Raw genomic sequence first — 22115 nt, 5'->3', positions numbered from 1 at the left:
ATTGTTGGAGATATGAAAAAATTTATTTAATTTATATTTAGTATAAAGGATGCCATAATATGGCAGTAATAATTCTTTTGTAAGTGAAGGAGTTTTGGAGATTTCAAGCTATTGAGAAACTATTTGTTTTTATTAAAGAAGATATCAAGGATATATTTTAACTTCAATCAAAATTTGTGAAAGATAAGAGCGATGGAATTTATTTGAAATTCATGGAATTAAAGTTAAAATATTCACTAAATTAATAAACGAAATACTTTTTTCTGTAGAGAATGTTGAGCTGCATCGATTAAGGGGTCAAAAAGTGTATGACTCCGTTTAAAAAATTGGGAAATCTCCGAAACATACAGAAAAGATCTCAACAAACAAAGTTTTCTTATGTTTTCAAAAATAACAAAGATACTAAAAAAACTGACAAAATTATTGAGTCATATTTTTACTCTCGCGACTTTCAAATAGCACACTTTAAAAGACAAAGTTCTACGAACATTGTCGAATCCTTGTTCACCGTCGCTCAGTGGAAGATCATCGCCAACATCGCTCTCCGTTAAACCGCTATTTGTATCGCTTTCAAAGTGTCTCGAGGCAGCGAGCAAAGGGTTGTTCTTCACCAATCCACTGACTTCTCGACCAGGAGTCAGACTTATTTCCGGCTCCTCGACGATTTTCCTTCTGGCCTTTTTGCTGTGCAAGTACAAGGATACGCTGGCGACGTAGATCAAGGCAAGGATCACGGACGAGAGACCAATGGCCGTGTATTCCGTGGCGGAAAGGCCTTGGGAGAGTTGTGTCGTCGAAGAGAACATCACTTCTCGAACGTCTGAAAAGAGAAAGTGGCGACAATTTTGAATTACACGGTGTAATTGAGTTTCTTAAAATCTTAATTCTGTAAAATCTATCATGTGATAGATAGATTCATACGACGAGGAAAAATAGGAGCAATGTTCTATGTCCTTGTCTTTCATGCACAAATTGAAATATTTGTTGAAGTAATAGTTGCTCGATATACATGAATTAATACTTCTTTTTTTTTTTTACAGAAAATTGGATGCGATTAATAAATAAAAAAATATATTATTATATTTAAAAAATATATTTTTCGTGCAGTGAGTTATTTTCAAGTTGTAACGAGATTCACTATGCACTGTTGAAAAATATATTCGTAAAAGATATTTTATTATCAAATAAAGAAAATAATTTCGAATAATTAAATAAAGAAAATGAATAACTATGTTTGCCTTTAATGTTCCCTTTTTATTTAATATAAATGGTCAAAAATGATTATGAAGATATTATGAAGATCCATTATCGTATAATCAGAGTTTCTATTTCTAACAGAATGTCTATTTGTAAGAGAAAAGTATTGCTGTCAAAATGTGGGAACTAGCAAATGGTATAAAATACAATAGTAAAATACAATAGTAAATATTTTCAAAGTGTAAATATGAATATGGATATCTAACTTTGGAGTTACACAATGCTATAGAGGGCGATACGAAGGTTAATAATGTAACAACATGTTATACAATATATTAATAATAATACTAAATTAAATTATAGTATGAATAATTAATTAATACTATATTACTATATTACTATTTTACTATACTATATTAATACTACTAATACTATATTAATTAATATTAATTAATACTATGAATACTATTAATTAATATTTAATTAATTTATAGTATTATTTTTATTAATATTATAGTATCAATAGTATTAATTTAATATAGCATTAATAATAATACTATATTAAATTAATATTAATAATAATACTAAATTATAAAATTGTGAAATTAACAGACAACAATAGCAGTATTGAATAAATATTAATATGACAGCAATTTCAATTAGACAAACAAAAATATTCTGTTCTATGTTGAAAAATAAAATTATTATTTCCCATGCATTTTTATAAATATATATCCAAAATTTTATGGAAAAATTAATTTTCCTTGGAGCACGGGATAAGAACAAAGTGCAAACTACAAAAATACGAAAAATGTCCAAGCCACGAATACCGACTACTCTTAGATGGTGAACCGGCCACTCTGAAAGCCACACACGGGGTGAAGACACCAGAAAGCTTCGACTTTGGCGAGGCGTCTCTGCAAACGAGTTTAGCCGTCACTACTCGACCTTCGGCTGCCGCTCTTAATCCTGTTTCGCCGATCCACTGAAATACAATTATTTGAACTGAATTATTTCAAATAGTATGTTAAAAATATATCTGTTAAACTGATCAGTTCATATACGTTGTCTATAGGAGTCATTAGACACTGCAGACAATGTCATGCGCTTAATCATATCTTTGAGCAAGATTGCTGTCGCAATTTGAGACACATACATATTTGAACCAAATTAAACGAACTCTTGTGTACATTTTATTGAATCTACTTATTTAAGCTTGACGTATAAACGAAAAATCATTGGTAGAAGGAGGAATTATATGAATTATTTGTTTTTTGATAAATTCATATAGTTAAGAGAGGTTTGCTGTGTGTTGGAAACAAATTTTCTTTTCAATAAAATCGTACGAGTTTTAAGAGGTTGTTATAGAGAGGAGATCTAGAAAATTTTTTAATATCTTTACGGAGACGTTTGAAGTTTTATAATTATCGAGAAAAAAGTATCTTTGTCTTTATCAAAAAATTAATTTAAGACAGTCAAAAGTCAAGATTGTAAAACGAGTCGATTGTTGAACGATTTCTTTTTTTTTCACTAAATTGTAACAGTTTAAATTATCAACGATCTTTTGTCGTTATCGATATACTTTTCACTCTATGTGAAAACTTGTTATTCACGGACACGTTTAAGAATAATTGCCTGTTAATTTCGATTAAACTTTAAACGTCGCATCGACAGTGCTACATAGTGCCGTATATTTTGTTCGAGCTTCGAATTTCTTAAAATGCATGAAATTTCAGCGTCACGTTCACATTCCGTTTCTGCGAGCGGCTTCCTTCGTGATTCCTAATTAGCCTTATATCAAAGATTTTATACGTATCGAGAAGAAACGGTGGACGCCTGTCGTTCGTTTGCCTTGAACACGTTCGAACATTTGCCTTGGCGACGTTCGTATATCGGTTTCACGCGAAATTACGACGCGACGCGACAGAGTATGTGACTGTATTTTATTCAACGGCAAATAAGCATCAGTGCTACTGAAAAAAAAAAAATCTGTACGTACGTAAAAATACACCACCTGCATCAGTTACGACGCGACCGAAAGGGGAATGTTAATCGCTCAGAGTTTAAAACAGGACACGTTCGTTCTCACACGCTCTTTACGTCGTTTGAAAATATTTTTTTAATTTTTGTTCGAAAAAATTTGTCATTGTTGATATCATAGAGCTTGTCGATATAATTCTTTTGAATACTTACGTTGGGAAACGTAAGATAAGAAAATAATCGATGAAATAGAAGAAATCGAAGGAAACAAATAAATAAAAAAAAAAAGTAAAGATACGTCTATATTGTCTCCTGATAGCGTATAGATTTATTTTACTTATTATACCAACCTGAAGAAACGTTCTTCCTTCGTCACGGAACAGCCTGAAGGGTGGCTCGGTGTCCGAAAGGTTCTTCAATTCTGACCATCCTGCACGCCCTAATTGCTGAGCTCCGGTTATACCACACACTGGCGTAGTCACACCTTCGTTGATCGTACGAGAAATTAGTGCTTTCAACGACGAAGAAATTGATCGAGTTGACGATGATAAGAGTTGATAGTCAAGATCACTTCACTTTAATTGTCAAACTCATCGTCAAATTCGCGGGACAAAAGGATAAAAGGAGTTGTCATCACTTAGAGTTCAGATTGATAACTTACCCTCGAATTGAATTTCCGCATGGGGGTAGATTATTTGGCCACGTTGCGGTAGAAACACATACGGTACTCTTTCAATCTGGCCTGTGTTGCTGACGAAACCACCAACGTTGCATTCTGACAATATTCAATTTGGTGAAATTACTATTGTATTCTATATTCTTTCTTCTATATAAAGATATAATATATGGATATATGGATAAATACAATTATATTATAGATATATAGATTCATATAATTATCAAAATATATACTAGATATATTTAATATATATATGTATATATATATATTTGTATATAATATATAGATTTAGATAATTATATATAGATTTTTATATAGATAATATATAGATAATAAAATATGATATAATATAGATAATACATAGATAATAAAATATAATATAATATAGATAATATATAGATAATATAATATAATATAATAAGGTATATAAAGATTACATGAAAAATGAATAAGTGCGGATATTTATGTGTATAATACTACTTGTGCTTGTGTATGAAGAATTGAAAATTTTAAGAATGAGCCACAGTGAGAATAAATCGTAATAGTACTCGTATAAATTTTACAGCACGCATAAATATTTTAATATTTCTGTTCTAGGATTACGAAATTGATTTATGCAAATTGCAGAGGATTTTAGTATACTACTGACTCGTTTTGGTACACGTAATACCAAAATAGATATTTATAATTTGAAATTCGATGATGTTCTGTTAGTTGTTCCTGAAAAAGTACCAGAAATTCACCGAAATGGCACAAATTAACGTGTCCTTTCCATGCAACTTCACGTTTTCTCATAAATGATAATTTCGTACGTATTCATGGGACGACTTGCAATTTTCAGTCGCGTATCGCCAGTGGTCATCAGAACGCGGTGCAATTATACAGCTCGTTTGAAAATTTGGAATTCTTTGCACGAAGGTGCAATGGACAGAGCGCTTTCTTTGATCAGGAACTGTACAAAGGACCATACCGTGTTGGTATTCTTTCATTGAGTCTTATGAACCTCGATTTTTTTTTTTTTTGGAGAAAATTGATTAAAATTAATTTCCCAAAAATTACAATCTAATGCAATTATAATATTTTAGCTGGTCTTCTCGCACGCAAATTGGTCAAATGCAGTTATGTTAATGATTTTGTCTTGACACGATGGGTATCGATTGCTCAAATGTTAATATAAATAAATAATAAAAGCGTACGATTGTCATATTATATTGTTTTTAAAATAGTACTTGCCAATAGTAAAATAGAATAGGATACTGTAAATGAGATTAACATTCTCAATATAATTTCTACACACGATATTTCATTATTTGTTATTACTGACATGGAACCGAATTATTATACGTAATTGAGCACTAAGTAGTAGTTACAAGAGATGCATGATTGAGAGAATATATTCCATTTGGATCTTTAAAAGTGTATTATAAAAATGAAAAGAAATTGATAAGAAAATGTATGACAATTATAGTTATGTGTTCTAATTAAATAAAATTAAGGGAGGAAACACGAATTATTAATGCATGCAATATCGTGTGTATCTATATTATACTTTAGTTAAGTTTTACTTTCAGTTAGTTGATAAAATTTTACTTTACTTTTGGTTAGTTTTATTAACTAACTAACTAAAATATTATATTATAACTAACTAATTAATTAACTATATTAACTAACTAACTATAGTTAACCATAAAATTGATTAAAATCTTGCGAGATGTTAAAAATTATAACTATTCAAATTCGAAACTATAACTGTTCGAATTCAATAATCAGCTGTACATGTCGAACGATTCTTACTTCTTAGCTCTTGCCTTTAAACGATTTTTAGCGCTAATATTGTTAAGAAAAGTACATTATTCATAGAAATGGAGTAAACGGAGAGTGAAAGAGAGAGTCGATAAAGTTGCGACGCTGTGCGGTCACAAATCGCGGTGAAGACGATACCGGTTCCTTAACGAGAAAAGGCTATGGGGATAATACTTTCCCGTTTATCAAGATTTAGGTGTTTAACGTAAGTAAGTACTTGCTGGTTATTCCTGAAAATCAACGGGTTATACCGGAAAATGCCGTTTCTCGCGGGATTTTTCGAGAGAGACTATTTAAGAAAGAATTTAATATATCAAATTTTCTGCTTTTCATATGGAAGCATGTATAAAATTCGATATATCTACATATGTTATCAATATTCGTGTCTTGTCGTACTCTCTTTTTTAAAATATTCCCTGTCACAGTGTTAAAGTATTATTCTTTATAGTATTATTAAAGTATTATTCCATAATATTAAGGTATTACTTGTATTACAATTAATAATTACCAAATTTTTAACTCTATAATAGAACAATAGATTCTAACATAATATTTATGGGAAATTTATGAGTACAAAAATTGTCAGAAAGTGTAAATATTTGCAAATATATATAAAATATCTTGGGAAGAAGGGAACAATTATTGCAGAGTAATTAATAATGAAAAATTATGTAAAATATGCGAATTGGAGATGGAATTAGCTGATAATGGAAGTAATAATAAAGGAGAAAGAGCTGTTGTAAACAAGAAAAGAAGAGATCAAATTAAAACCAAAGAAAAAAAGAACAGTAGTAGTAGATTTTAAAATTAAATATAAGATTTAAATATTATAGTTGAATATGTGTATATACCATATATGGAAATAGGAAGATTGGAAAATAAAATTAGAAATGTATGAAATAAAATAGTATGAAAATGCATGAGTAAGGAATCATAATATATTCAATATAGACAAATCAATCTTTCATCTAATTTCTACTTTTTTAATTATATTCGTAAAAATGTCCAAATTATGTGAATTTTTATGCATTTATACATTGTGCATAAATATATAAATATATCTAAGACAGAATATTTATTATAATATTTAAAATAAACTCCTATTCTAAAATTCTGTTCATAAAGATACAAAAATGTACAAAGACTCGCATATTCAGTTGTAACTTTTCTGAAACTCTGAACCAAAGTTTATTGGAACATCTGTTCGAACGTGGCGAATAATGCCTGAATAATGCTTACTGAATATCTAATCCACTGATCTGTGCAATAAGTTAGATGCCATTCTCAACGTGTTAGATCTTTGGCCAGCGTTTAGTAGGGTATCATTGTTCCTTAAAGAGAAAGTCGAAGGGAGAGTCTCGTAGATCATTTGCTGACTTTCCTCGCTGGATACGCAGGTTTGTACAGAGGAGACGGCGCGTGTGTCCCAAAAGAGAAAATGTCACGAATCTGGCCGCGCATACTCACCGACCTGAGACCTCGACCCCGATCGTTCAGATTTACCGCGAATGTTCTACTAATTGCTCGATTCGCTTTATGATAGCCGCAGAAACAGAACTTTCTTTCGCTGTGTTTCAGCATTTTATTGTATTTTCGCTGTGCGCCATTATCGAAACCTCGCCGTGAAATTTGTGGAAAAAAACGACGAAAGAGAAGTCATTATTACTGGACGATACTTGTATTCTTTCGCACGCGAGATTTTCTTGCAGACGTGCAAAATGTGATTGCATTGAGGTTAATATTCGGACAGCTATAGGCACATTCATGGTGCTCGCGAGAAAATTCGCGCGAAAGTGCATTCGGTTGGGTAAAACGAGGAACTTGCGGTCGATTAGGGCTACCAACGAGAGGATATTTTTGCGGACAGCGTTGTAACACGCTGGGACTTGTGTATCACGATCGCCAGACGTGAATTGCGGTTCGTGTCCCTAATGGTTTCACTCTTTGTAATAGAAACCTCTTTGTAGACTTAGTAACCCCGTTTATTTAATAAAACGTTCTTGATGAACGTTCGAATGATTCTATTAGACGTGACCTCTTGATTTCGCAAACATTTTACATCCAATGTTTATTTTACTATCTACTGCACCTTAATTTTTTTTTTTTTTTTGAAAATACTTTAATCTTTATACACAAGGCTAAGCATGCTAGTATTTAATTTTTGCGATGAAAAATGAAGCGATTGTTAATTTTGACTTCTGCGAGGTACATGTATAATGTTATATGTAATATAATATTATTATGTTCGTACATATATAATATTATAATATGTGATATAATATTATTATGTCCGTACATATATAATATTATAATATGTAATATAATATTATTATGTCCGTACATATATAATATTGTAATATGTAATATAATATTATTATGTCCGTACATATATAATATTATATGTAAACATATAATATGTTTAACTAGTATAGTTTTTCTTTTATATTTTATACTCCGTATAAATTATTATTTTATACTCCGTATTATCAGAGCTTTCTTAATTTTGTTGCTTCATATTTATGTGAAATACTATTTTTCGAAAAATAGTATTTTTATTTCTGCCTAAGGAAACATGAAATTTGCAGTGTTAGCAAACATGATATTACAAATATTAAATTATGTTAATTAATCTCACTTGTTTCAAAACACATTATTGATAAGAATTTTGACATTTATGTTCTACAACAACGTAAGATAATCAATGGTCCCTCTACGGATCACCTTATATATGTATATATAATTCAACGAGATCGATTTTCTCGAAGTAGCATCAAGTTTTGTTGAAAGTCGTGAAATCAACGACGGTCCCCGTCGTCTTCTCACTTTCATCAACGGGGCCCCCGAGTCCCTCGGAATCTCTCATTCAACTTCTTTCGGCCGGCGTTGTGTCTCGTTAAAAGGGACCACCGAACGACAGGATTTATGATAATCGACGGTAGAAAGCAATTAACGCCGGCAGCTCTCGTCTCGATGTCCCCGTTTGCTCGTAGGAGGATGCTGGTGCCTGCTACTTGTGCCTTCTATGATCAGCCAGTGGATAACAAGCCGTTGATTAACGATCAGCAAGCTCGAGCCCGGGAACGAGCGAACGGGACGATACACGCCGATGAACCTTGACCTCCGTCGAACCATGACCAATCCTCGAAACCGATTCTTCCTGCCTTCTTGCTTCGCGAGACCACAGACCCTGATAGAGATAGTGTCGCGGTGGAATGGGAATTGTAAAATCATGGCTGCTCGTCGCTGATAGGCAAAGATACCGATATGGTTCCGTGCTAAATTCTCTCGTTGCTTTGACGATTTAACTGAAGGAGGTGCCGATTTTTAAGTGACTCATCGGATAAGAATTTGTTGGATTATCATAGATTAAAGATTCTAAAATTTTGTGTGCCTGTTTGATCATGCACAGTGTATAATTATCTACATTATTATTCAAATTGAGATATGATACGACGACGACGTATTTTATGATGACATTATTTCTTAAATTAATGAAATCAAATGAATAAATAATTATTATTAAATAAATTGTACAAATTAATTCAATCATTTAAAACAAATTTAATATTTTAAATTTAAAAATTCTAATTAATAATAATAATAATCCTAAAATGCTTTTGCATACTATAAATATTAAAAATATAAAAAATAATCATAATCTATATCTATATATAATTATAAATGAAATAAAAATTATATGTGAAAATTCTATTATAATTAGAAATCTTAAATAATAAAAACTTTTTACAAACATAATTATAACAGTAATAAAAAATATAAAAATAATAATACTAATTAATTCTTTAATTATATATATATATATATATATCATACAATAAATTTGGTTTGTGTGAAATTATGTTAATATCGATAATGTTTCTTTTTTTACTCGAGGAAATTAAGTTTAGAAAAAATCAAAACTGCTGGCTGTTGTAATTATTGACTGAGTTGCAGGTTAGTATTCTGAAATCTTGAAGAATAGAATAACACGTAAAATATGTGTTTTAAATCTAACACAAAACACTGAAACTTACTAGGTCAACTAGCTGAATTGTTGATTTCATTATTTAATGGCTTTCTTAAAAAGATGAGATCACTGGCTGTCGTAGTATTATTATTTGTCGTATGTTTTCGAATGATTTCTATAAAATTAAATTACTTAATTTTCTTCACTAAATTAACTGTTGATTGTTGAAGAAAGCGGGTGCCTCGACTTTCTCGAGAAAGAAACTTTAAATCAAAAAAATTTTAATTGTACTACACGAGCTCCTTTTACAAAAGACTTTGTACTTCCTTTGTGTTTCTTAACTTTTTTTATAAGACAGTTTGTTCTGAAACGGATTTTTATTCTAAAACGCAACGACGATAAATTTGCTCTCAGTAGCTTGTCTGCACGACACTTAAATATAGATAAACGATTTGAGACACATGATGAGAGAAAAAAGATGTTATAAATAGTGTAGAAATAAGGAAAGTGTTTATAAACTTATTTAAAGATGCAAAAAAAAAAAAAAAAGAAAATGTAAACGACGAATTTACTTAATGACCGTGGACGTTGGTATATTGGAATAATTATGGGTAATCAGAATGGTTGAGAAGCCGGTTGAGGATTGTAATTATCTACGGTAATTATATACCATCTAGTAAGAGAACATCTGTAGCCTGTCTATTAAACTCTCGTCTATGATTTTCATTCTACGTGAAGAAGCGTTAAGAATTTGTAAATCGTTTGATCAGCAAGATAAAATTATCCGCCTGTAATTGAATTAATTTACGCGCCCCGTAAGAAAAGGGTAATCTCCACTCTGCAGAGTTTCGAATTCTTAATTACAATTAACTCGAATTACAAATTAATTGTAATTAAAAATGAAACGGGATATTAATTTTAATTATTACGGATTGAGAATTCGAAGCATGGGAAGAAGTTTCAACATTTCAACAAAGAATACTAAATAGAAGATATGCCATACTTTGCTCATAGAAGGGATTATTCCATTATTTATTAAATAAACTATAATTACTAGAGCTTGTTTTTCATTTTTCGATGTTGGAACTGAATTTGGTAATAATAATAATAATTATTATTATATAATTATATAAAATATAATTATTATTATAACTGAATTTGGTAACAATAATAATAATAATTATTATATAATTATATAAAATATATATTATATTTTATATAATTAATTATATATATATATATATAATAATAATATTTTCATTAATCATTAAATTAAACAAACAACACCATCAGTTAAAAATTTAAGTGAAACACATGGAGATCTGATAACTGACATATTTTTAATATCAGTAGTAATTTTCTTATGTATAGGCAATGAACATGTCTATCGTACAGTGGAGTCGAAAAATATGCAAGTATTAAAATATAGCGAAGTATGAAATACAAATGCAATAGAAATACATGACAGAACAAAATAAAGACAAAAAATTTTCCATTTATTATGGAAAGTCGAGAAATTGTATTATGTATCTCAACGAAACTTTTATTTCGAGCTTACTTCATTACCTTCAAATGATTGTGATCATCGCGCAAATATGTATTGACATTTACACGTCGTTTTGTCGAACACCGCGTCGAAGTGGACGAGTCCAAGTAGGAAGAGATATTGTTCCTTGCGGTACTTTTGATCAATTCACGGTTGCGCGCCGCGTGTTCCCTTGGCCTCCGGTCTTCGCCGCAGCTGTACCGGCGAATCTGTTATTTATCGGTTGCACAGGACACACGAGCGAGCTTGTAAAACGGCGAGAGACACGTCTGACACGACCGGTTGACCCTGGCGACGCCGGCACCGGTCCACCGGCTTGTGGCCAGCTTTTTTAATTACCGGCCGCCGCGAGTTAAGCGTCGGCCATTCGTGAAAAAAAAAAACAGACGCTCACATATTAGTACGTTCGTTCCTCCCGTTCCCTTTTAAAGCTACGATCGGCATGGAGGCGCGTACGATACCTATCCATAAATTACCCTCCTGGCTATTATGAAGAAGAAGTTGCAACTTTCTGCCAGACGTTTCGATTAAATCGGTAGGCCGTTTGGAATGTTTAGACTGTCCGATGACTCAACGTTCCTGCATCCTTGAATTTTCTTTTTTCTCAACTTGACTGGCTATTGGGAAGTCGTGACTATGATATTTAGGTTTTACATTACTTAGTTTTGGAATTGCTCAGATAGTGCAAGAATCTCTTCATTACTAAGCAAAATTATGTAATACTTAATTATTGAAATTGTAATTGTGTTTTGGTATATTATGTTTATATAGTATATTTAGTATATACCTTTAGATTATTTAGGATTTTAGTAATATAATATAATAGATATATTTTATTTTATTTATTTTAGTATATTCATATATTAAACATAGTTATATTGTATAATTTAATTATAATAATATTTAATTAATTAAAAAAATCTCTATTTGTATATATTACTTAGTATATTTATATATTAAACATAGTTATATTGTATAATTTAATTATGATAATATTTAATTATTTAAAAAAATCTCTATTTGTAAGTACATACATATATGATGCAAGTAAAAGAAAATTTATTTCTTTAATTGAAAATTAAATTGAATTTCTTATAGAAAGGTGCATATTTGGGATTTGAATTGATAATATAGGAATCAAAGCTTGCACTTTTCATTGTATTATAAATTTTTTTTCCATTCGTTGCCTGACATTTCATCACTTCAATCGTTGATAATTTTAGTATTGAAACATGAATTACCTTAGTTATCTGTAATCCAACGACAGCGAATTGAGCGTCTAGATCGAGATTAGAAAGAGATTCAATGTTCGATGGTTTCAGCCGAATCTTCCATTCGTTCCCACGTTTCGCGAGCGTTTCGTTTGATTAACGAGCGAATGGATCACCAAGCGACGAGTAGTGGAATTCCCGTGGTGTCGGGGTAAAATATTCCCCTCCCGTTTCGTAAAATATCGCGGAGTATTTCTGTTTTCCCGCGAAACTGGTAACTCTGGCACCGTTCGTTCAGTGCCGCGCGAAACTCGCGGGGAAATCGATGACAGGGAAACCGTGAAATTCATGAGAATGCTCTGTCGCAGCCGATGACACGGCCTCGCAGTCGCAGAGAGACTCGTCGTCTATCCTGCAGACATGACTAATGACGTGACTCGCAACAGTCCTTGAGGACATTTTAATGAAATAATCTTCACGCGGTGAGGTACTGTTATGCTCGATTCACATTGCAGATCTGCTCTTAGGTTTGCTTACACTTTATTCTTGGTTCGATCGCATCTCTGAATGTCATTGTCGAATTACTTTCGAAATGTCACATGTTTGCTCTCAAAGTGATCTGAAGTATTCCTACAGAAGTAGCCTAGTTCTAAAAATTCTTTATACCGCAAATTATGCAAACGACCAGCTTTCATTAATTCGACGGGCATTAAATGCAAAATTATATTAAAATATATTTTAATATTGAAATATTTTATTATGATATTTATTAAAATAATTATTGATTATTAATTTTTAACGTTGAAATATTTAATATTTTAATATATATAATATATATTCATAAATATTTATTATTTATTATTAATTTTTAACGTTGAAATATTTAATACTTTAATATATTTATAAATATGTATAATATATATTCATAAATATATTTTATTACTAAAATAATTATTTATTAATTAATAATATTATTTATTAATTAATAATAATTAATTATTAATTTTTAACGTTGAAATATTTAATACTTTAATATATTTATAAATATACATAATATTTATTAATAAATATATTTTATTATTAAAATAATTATTAATTATTAATTTTTAATATTAAAATTAAATTTTAATACAAGCGTAGCTATCCATCCAAATGTTAAAAGAAATATTAATTAATAACTTATTTATAATTACATAATGATAAGTAAGTACAATTGGCCATATTTGCTTCATTCTCGCACTATAGTCAAAAAATCGCGACACGATGCGACGATTGATTGGCGGTAGTTATCAATTCTGTTCGATCTTGCTCTCGAGCAAAATAACGTTTCCAATCAATCGTTCAATAATTGCCAGAACATGATCGAACTGAAATTGAAGCATTTGTAAATACATACAATATAAATATCGGGTTAATATTTGTTCGAATGAAGAGCGAAGCGTGAGTGTATCAGGAGCAGATCGGTAGTGTAAATCTAGTCTTAACGCGTTGGATGCATATTGTACACCTAGGCAAACAAGTTCGACAAGCTTTTACGTGAAATACGACGAGGATTCCGGAAGATGTCAACGTCGCGAGAGTGTACACGGCTGCCACAATGTCCAGACAAGTGAAGACAATTTGTACGTATCAATATTCGAGCCTTGTTGCAACGTGCTAGATTCTAGCATTTCTTTGCTGGCAAGAAGGTTGCTTCTATGACGTGTAATTTCAACTAACAATCGTTCATAAAAGATATGTTGAAATAACTGTCTAACTATGTTCGTTTGTTACAGAGACAAGTTTGACGATTTAACTACTGTTGCTCCGGTGAACAGAGGAGACGATAGACATTTGAATGGTCGACTTCAGGTATTAATGGTGTTTACCATTGTAAAAGAAGACGACCGTGGACATTTATGCATTTATAGGAAATTTAACTGGTGTCATTCAGCTACTGGAGACCGTTTGAAATTAGATTACTCGAGATGCGCTATTACACTGACAAATAAGGTGCATTGAGCATTGTTTTGGAAAATAATATTTCACAAAACTATGAAAATTAAAATTATTCTACTGTAGTTTAACATATACGTGCAATACCGATGAAGTATGAATAAGAATCTTATGTATAATAACAATATATATTATTACGAATTTTTCTTTTTATTTTTATGTGCTGAATCAACCATATTTCCCATGTATTCTGAATTATCTTGATCCTTGATGCTGCCGGGAATCAAGAAAATACTGCGCAAAGGATTAATTTCATTAGTATCTGGTGTCTAAGAATGTAAAATAAAAGATAAAATAAACTATCGTGTAGTTTAATTTAATTAAACGGTAGTTTAAATTTAAGTAAATCTTAATAATGTGTAATATAAATTATTGTTACCTGTATCATCATTATCTATAATCCAACGATTCTACTTGGCGTTTGAAATTGCACGGATATGTATTATAAAATGTACAGAGTACACACTTATTGTGATATTTAGCGGGCACAATATTCTTCCTTATTGGAATCAATAAAACAGAAGAAACATAAAAAAAATTTTAGAAATCTTTTAAACTGCGATTCGACGATTGTGAAATTATTCTATTCTTAACAGACGTCCTCGCCGCCTATTTTAATTATTCATTAATTAACACATCGTTCGCGTATCGTTTGAAATTTAATTAAAACACGAACTTACGATGACAGTTTATCTTATTGAGATTAATTTACTTCGCTGACTACCTAGTGGCAAAAGTTATCCAATACCGGTTACAAAACAGTAGTTTAATCCTCTGTTTGGTATAATGTAAATAAAATGTAAAGCGACGATTTTTATAGCTACTCCCGTTATATCGTTCTGCCATCGTTCGACTTTGTTTCTTGTCCCATTGTAATTTACGAGCGCAATGAACCTGTATCGAATATAATTGGATGGAAAAGACAAGATCAGCGAATAAATATCGATCTTCGTAAATGGCTTCCCTTGTCCAAAAACGAACTATTTTATTGCAAATGAATACTACGAAAATTATCGACAATTCACCATGGAAATTGCACTGGTCTTTGAAAATGTTAAATAATACGACGATACAAGTGTGGCTAACAATTCTTTGATTAAGAAGCTGTAATATTACGTTTAGGATATCATTGATTGGTTATCGTAAATAATGTTCCCCGGTTTGTAGTAATGTAAAAAATGAAAATCATAGCTCAATCATCGATGAAATAATTTCTCCTTATTGTCCACATCTTTATTAACTAATCATTATCTAATTAATTTCAATTGTAACGTTTTATCGTGTAACTGTAAACAGAATGTGTAAAACGAATCGTGTAATTGCGAGTAAAAAGTATCGAAATTTCGATTATTCGAATAGAAAAGAAATCGTCTAATTATTATTAAAATGAGACCCAGGTTTCCAACTAATTCAAATAAAAATTATAGAAATTAAGAATTGAAAAACGTATCAATGCACGTAGAGGCAATTAATATTAAGATTGCGTGAATGGCAGTCATTTTACGATTTATAGATCTTAGAGAGATTAAGGTCACGATTGTGACATCAGAAACAATGCGACAATTACTCAAAGAATTGTATTTAAATTCTCATCAAATGGGTGGATAGATATTGCTTTGAATTGCATTTGAATTCTCATTAAACGAACGAATAGATATTGTAATACATTGACCTTCTTATCTCGAATAGAATAGAAGCTAAGTACTATTGAAATTTGCAGTTTGAACGATAATTAATTCGTGGAACAATGATGTGGTCAGGAAACTTTCTACATGATGTCGTATGTAAGTACTTTGCTTGTCACGTGTCTGCGAAGAAGCTCAGGCTACTGGAAATGAAGTTTTGCATAATATGTGACAGAGGATATTAGGGTCACATTGTTGCATTATTACTGGAGTGATAATAACTCGAGGGGTTCGGTCATAAGCTGAAACTTTCATGTGACCTTTTGACATGAACTACTGGTTATGTGGGATAATTATGCTCTTCCGAGCAACGTGTTTAAAATTTGAAAATTTGTTTGATTTTTCACAGTGTATCTATATATACATATTCGGATATTGTTTGTTATGTTGTAAATTAAATGATATATATTTCATGTGTATTTGTTTGCAATCTTATTCGATTATTTTTAGTACATGTAATAAGAAGTTTTTAGTTTTTACATAAGAAGAGAAATATAAAAAGAAATATAAGAAGTTTATAATGTAATAAGTTTTTAACTTTTATATAAGAAAAGAAATATAAAAAGAAATATAAGAAGTTTATAATATAATAAGTTTTTAGCTTTTACATAAGAAGATAGTATCTAAAATATACAAAATTAATATAAATTTAATGTGACTTGTTTAGTATCTGAAGAAATTTTTTGCTTTCTTTTTGCCATTATTTGGTTTATCATTTCTTACATAAAACTATATGCATATAGTATATAATAAATATATATTCCTACTATAATAGCAGTATTTCTACCAACTACAGTAAGTATTTATTTTGATATATCAAGAGCACTTCATTCAATATTACTATATAGAGCAATAATTTCTCGAGCACTGTATGTAAAATATGCTGTCTAAAATAATTAGATATTTATAGTTAATTATATTATTGATAGTATATTTATAGTTAATTATATTATTTATAGTTATTATATAGTTAATTATAATAATATATAGTATATTTATAGTTAATTTTAAGCTATTTAAACGACATATATTCGAATTTGTAAATATATGAAAATTGTGAAAATGAAGATCATGAAATGGGAGTATTAGCAGATGTGATCTGCATTAGCAAAATACGTGGCGAAGAATAATATCTATCTAATATCGCAGACAGGAATTATTAGAGAATATCAAATGTAAACGTACTGTACGAAAAAAGTTTATGAGTAAAATTACTGTATATAATAATATCTCTATATTACACATACATATGTGTGTTCTAAAGAGTATATATCCGTTTCTTGTGGTAATTTTATTAACCATGTCGCAAGGTATTACAATTTCATTGCTATTCAGATAAATGAATAGTTCTTTAATATCTGAATGGAATTGTTAGGTATTCTAGAAATTTCAAAGAGAAATTCGTTTTCAAGCCAGACGACTTCATTACTTGTATTTTAATCTTACAATTAGTGTCCTTGCCCATTTGTTTTATTCTTGGAATTCTTTTCATCGACGACCTGTTTTTTATTATTTTTGAAATGACTCTTCTCCCGATTGTGATTTTAAAATTATTCTAACACTTCCTTTCATATCCTCGAGATTCTTTTACTGCTACATTTTTTTGAACATTAGTCTCGTATCTTCCTTTTCTTAATTCTTTGATTGTCTTTGACTTTTTCGTTGTCAGCGACAAAACCTAGCACTGATTTCGAGTTATATTATTATTTCGTATCTCTTAGATGCATCGTGACCTCCAAAGTCCTTTGGAGGTTGGAGGTTGTAATTTTTACGACCGCGATCATCCTAGGGTCAATCAACACAAGTGATATGCAAGAATAATTGCATACGTTGCATCATCGGAACTTCGTGAAATGAAGAAGTGAATTTTGATGATGTACCGTGAAACGTGCATGATTTTAACGGCGGCCAGCAATCGTGGAGGTATTCCATTATTATTCATAGCTTACGATCACCGGACGAGGTATATTCACAATCAGCGACGAATCACGACTCCTTGATCGGTAATCAGATCCATTCGTGCTTTCGTGTATTCAGTTTATGACTATAACAAAGTCTTTCAATGTTTTTTTGTAGTAAAATATATCTTGTAATAATTGAGAAATAAAATCTATTAAAGTGTATAGTTTTGAATCTATATCATTTTTTATATAACTTTTATATTTTTTTATATTTTATATTTATATAATTTTTATATAAGCATGTTAAACATTTATAAATGATAGTTTAATATTTATAATTAAACTGTTATTATAATTATATTTATAATATAATTATAATTATATTTATAATATTTATAATATAATTATAATTATATTTATAATATTTATAATATAATTATAATTATATTTATAATATTTATAATATAATTATAATTATATTTATAATATTTATAATATAATTATAATTATATTTATAATATTTATAATATAATTATAATTATATTTATAATATTTATAATATAATTATAATTATATTTATAATATTTATAATTAACTGATATTTATAATTAAACGTTTATGATTTGAAATGTTAGACAGTTGTGAAATTAAATCTAAATAGAGATTGTTTAAAAATTATGTCGAATATGTTGATGTTAATTATATATGTTAATAATATTATTCATATTATTGTTATAAGATTTAAATTAATCTCATAATCTGTAATATTATATTATGCAAATTTGCAAGCATTTGTTGCCCATTCGAGATTAATAAAAATTTTATGAAAAGTTTTACGATTAATCGAAAAGTTTTCGTGAAACAAGCTTCGCAAATAGCAATAATTTAGTCGATACCATCGGTGCGAATGAACAGTGACGCAATTTTTCTCGCGCTTTCATATCTTGTGCGCGCATCGAAGTCTCCGGTTGTGCCATAGTAATTTCGAGCTGCGTTTTCGCGATTTTGGCAACTTTTATCTACATCATTAAAGGTCATAGAGATTTCATCAAATAATATTAATATTAATACATCTCGCGTTATAATCTTTCTCCTATTGACACTTAAAAAAATGCAAATTCTAGTGAAACTGCTATGATAGAATCGAAGAATCTGTAGATACGTTTTATATTATTCTCCATAGACACCTCGAACGGGGGCTTCTTTTTTTTTTTAAAATATCGGTGTAATCTGCTTCTTAAACGTTTTTAACCTTTTTAACTTTCAGCCAGGAGTTAATGGTACAATATTTTCTTCTTTACCGTTACGTCTCCATCGTGTTAACGTTCACATTTGCCGACATATATTTGCAGTTATCTATAATCGTATACACGTTTTTACATTTAAATCAGTAGTCCGCGTCCCTGTGGACAAGATTCGATAAAGATAATATTCAAAAGCGAGGCGTAACGAGCTTTTAAGTATAGTGCATTATAAAATTGCAATTGATTGCCATGGAATCGGAAATATGTATGTATACAAGGTGTATTGGCTAACCGCTGCTGCGCGACAGGATCGACTTATTAATTTCCTACTGATATACGGACCACACGTAAAGTATTTTAAATTGCAAATTGGCCCAATTAGTCAGGTCAACTATCCTTTGATTACGTCGACTTAATTATACGATGTTGGATCACGTCAATCCATTAATCAGTGTCTCGACGAGATTGTCCTACAGTTTCTCGATTCAAGTGAAATTTCTTCTTTTTTTTTTTCAGAAAATTATAGATTTTGTTGGGTTTCTCTGAACCTAAATAGTGTCGAATGGTATTGTTGGATTAGACAGATAATCGTCATAGTCATATCGTTTTACTAACACTTTTAGATACGTAATTTTAAATTTTGTATTTTACATTCTCCCTACAGAGATTAGTAACAAAATTAATACTTGGAAATAGCAACTTCTAAAACGAAAATACACGAGAAGAAGAGAAAAACAGAAATCTATAAAATTTCCATCTAGAAATTACAAATTGATCAATTGATTTAGTTGGCTTTGGTTCTTCGGTGTTAAATCAGATAAAAAATTCCACTTCATTTCATATATTTAGAAATTAGTGTCTAATGAAACTTAATCAAATAACCACAAAATTTTAAAATGAAATGATGTAAATTATTATTATAGCTTCTAGCCTATAAAATTATTATATCTTTTAATGTTCGATGATTAAGAGATCGAGAGATTTCTAATATCAAAAGTAGCTGGGAGAATCGTTTGAAATTGAAAAAATTAAAATCATATACCTATAGCTTCCTATCAGTGTAAGTGTTTGAAAATTCGAATTTTTCCAAAAAAAGTAACCCAACTAATAACTAACCCAAACCAAACGACGACTGAGATCCTAGTGCTGCACGTGAGCAATTCTTCGGTGAAGCGCAGCGGCAAGATCGTCCAGAAATACGTGGCCCGAGGACGATTTGCATGAACGGCTGGCGCAATCATTTCTGATGACATGGTTCAATTGGAAACGGTACGTGCATGTAACTGCTTCGATCCTGCGGAATAGGGCCCGCGGGACGAGCTACGAAACAGGGGAACGCAGCGACAGTGTCTCGACGATGAAACAAATTATTGTTAAAAGATCGAATTTGAGCGCTTTATATTTTTCGCGCGGCGCGAAATCGGACAATAATTCTCCAACTACTTATATAAATGCCTTTTATAAAATGTTCACTGTAGAAGCGGCAATTTGCCTTCAAAGGTTAAGTCGATGGTACTGTGGTTAAGTATTATAATACTTAACCATACGTAAAGGTTAAGTATTATAGTACTGTGCGCCAAGGAAGAATCTTTGACTTATTGTTAGTTTAATCGCGTTTCTGCCCGTATTGCTCGTTCATTTGCCACGATGTGAATCATTGAAGGGGTATTTCTATTTAAAAGAGTCAATAATTATGTAAATTATGTAAAGTGTATCTTTTTTTCTTGGAATTTTCCTTGAGGGTTTATATAATTCAAAGACGTGTATTTAAATAATGGTTTCGAAGAAGTAATGTCAGCTTACGCTTCTTAATACTTAATTGTTTGATCAATCAGTCCTCTTTTATAAAATGTTTCGTGGAGGAGAATATCTTTCACTTGGTAGAAAGAGAAGATTAAAAGTAACGAATGAATTGTTATGCAAAAGGTTTAAACTTCTTTCGCTCAAAACCATGTTTTACAAGCTAATTTCCATGACGTTTCAATAGCGAATAATCCCGTTTTTTTTTTTGAAATCGAAGAAATCGCACGTTATACATTTTTATTTATAAATCAAAGGAATGTTTTATTTCGAATCGTTTCGATCGAGTTGCAGCGGCTGGCAATCAATGTTCTGGGAAATAAGAATTTGAAACTAGTGGCATACCAATTTAAAAAAGGAATTAAAATATAAAGTTGAAAGTCGTGTTATACCTCAAATGAATTGGAACTTCCACTTAACAATTATTTATGAATAAAACTCGCAAACTTGTTTTTAAACGACAGCATTTACATTCCAGCTTAAAAGTATGTGCACACTTACTGTTTTAATAATGAATAGTCTATAGAATATACACACATAGTATATATAATGTATGTTAATAGTATGGACAAATTAGTTAATAAATTATGTTAATAATATGGATAAAGTTAGTTATTCAAATTTCTTGAATAAATACCAAATGTTTATTCGATACGTCTAATACTACAAAATTAAATGACAATATTGTGCTACCCACTATTAAACATGGAATTTCTCATGACAGACCATACTGAGATATTTTGGAGAGAATTTGTAGAATTTGTAGAAAGTAAACTTATTTATATTTCAGAGAAAGAACTCCACAGTGGATACGCAGGTAAAAAGAAGACGACACATAGAGATATACAATGAACTATTAGTAAAATATCCTCTCTGATATGTTTCAAACTGGAATAAAATCAATTTCAATTTTTGAATGATTTCATATCCTTCTTCCAAGCAGCTACGAAGAATAAAAAAAGTGTCTATATATAAGAGTATATATGTGATAAACTACTAGGAGGCAATTATAGTAAGAGAAGATGACAGGTAACGGAAACTGAGAATTCGGAAAGACACGGCCAGCAGTCCACTCTTCCATTTGACAGTTGCAATTTACACGTGGTA

At 30.4% G+C, this 22115-nt stretch overlaps 1 protein-coding gene across 1 annotated transcript in view; it reads right to left on the bottom strand.

Moving 5' to 3' along the window:
- LOC122531520 overlaps positions 1–22115 on the bottom strand; it is a 96794-nt gene that overhangs the window by 5411 nt on the left and 69268 nt on the right. Inside the window, exons 4-7 of the mRNA XM_043659518.1 lie at positions 3839–3952; positions 3528–3661; positions 2032–2182; positions 489–820 (exon numbers count right to left, since the gene is read on the bottom strand). Of these exons, the coding sequence (XP_043515453.1) occupies positions 489–820; positions 2032–2182; positions 3528–3661; positions 3839–3952 (731 nt within the window). The remainder of the gene's footprint in view (positions 1–488; positions 821–2031; positions 2183–3527; positions 3662–3838; positions 3953–22115) is intronic.

The sequence above is a fragment of the Frieseomelitta varia genome, unplaced genomic scaffold (genome assembly GCF_011392965.1).
Source record: "Frieseomelitta varia isolate USP_RPSP 00005682 unplaced genomic scaffold, Fvar_1.2 scaffold_404, whole genome shotgun sequence".
In the NCBI taxonomy this organism is placed as follows: domain Eukaryota; kingdom Metazoa; phylum Arthropoda; class Insecta; order Hymenoptera; family Apidae; genus Frieseomelitta; species Frieseomelitta varia.
Note: the sequence above shows the minus strand (reverse complement) of the source record. Positions and strands in the feature narration are given on the sequence as shown.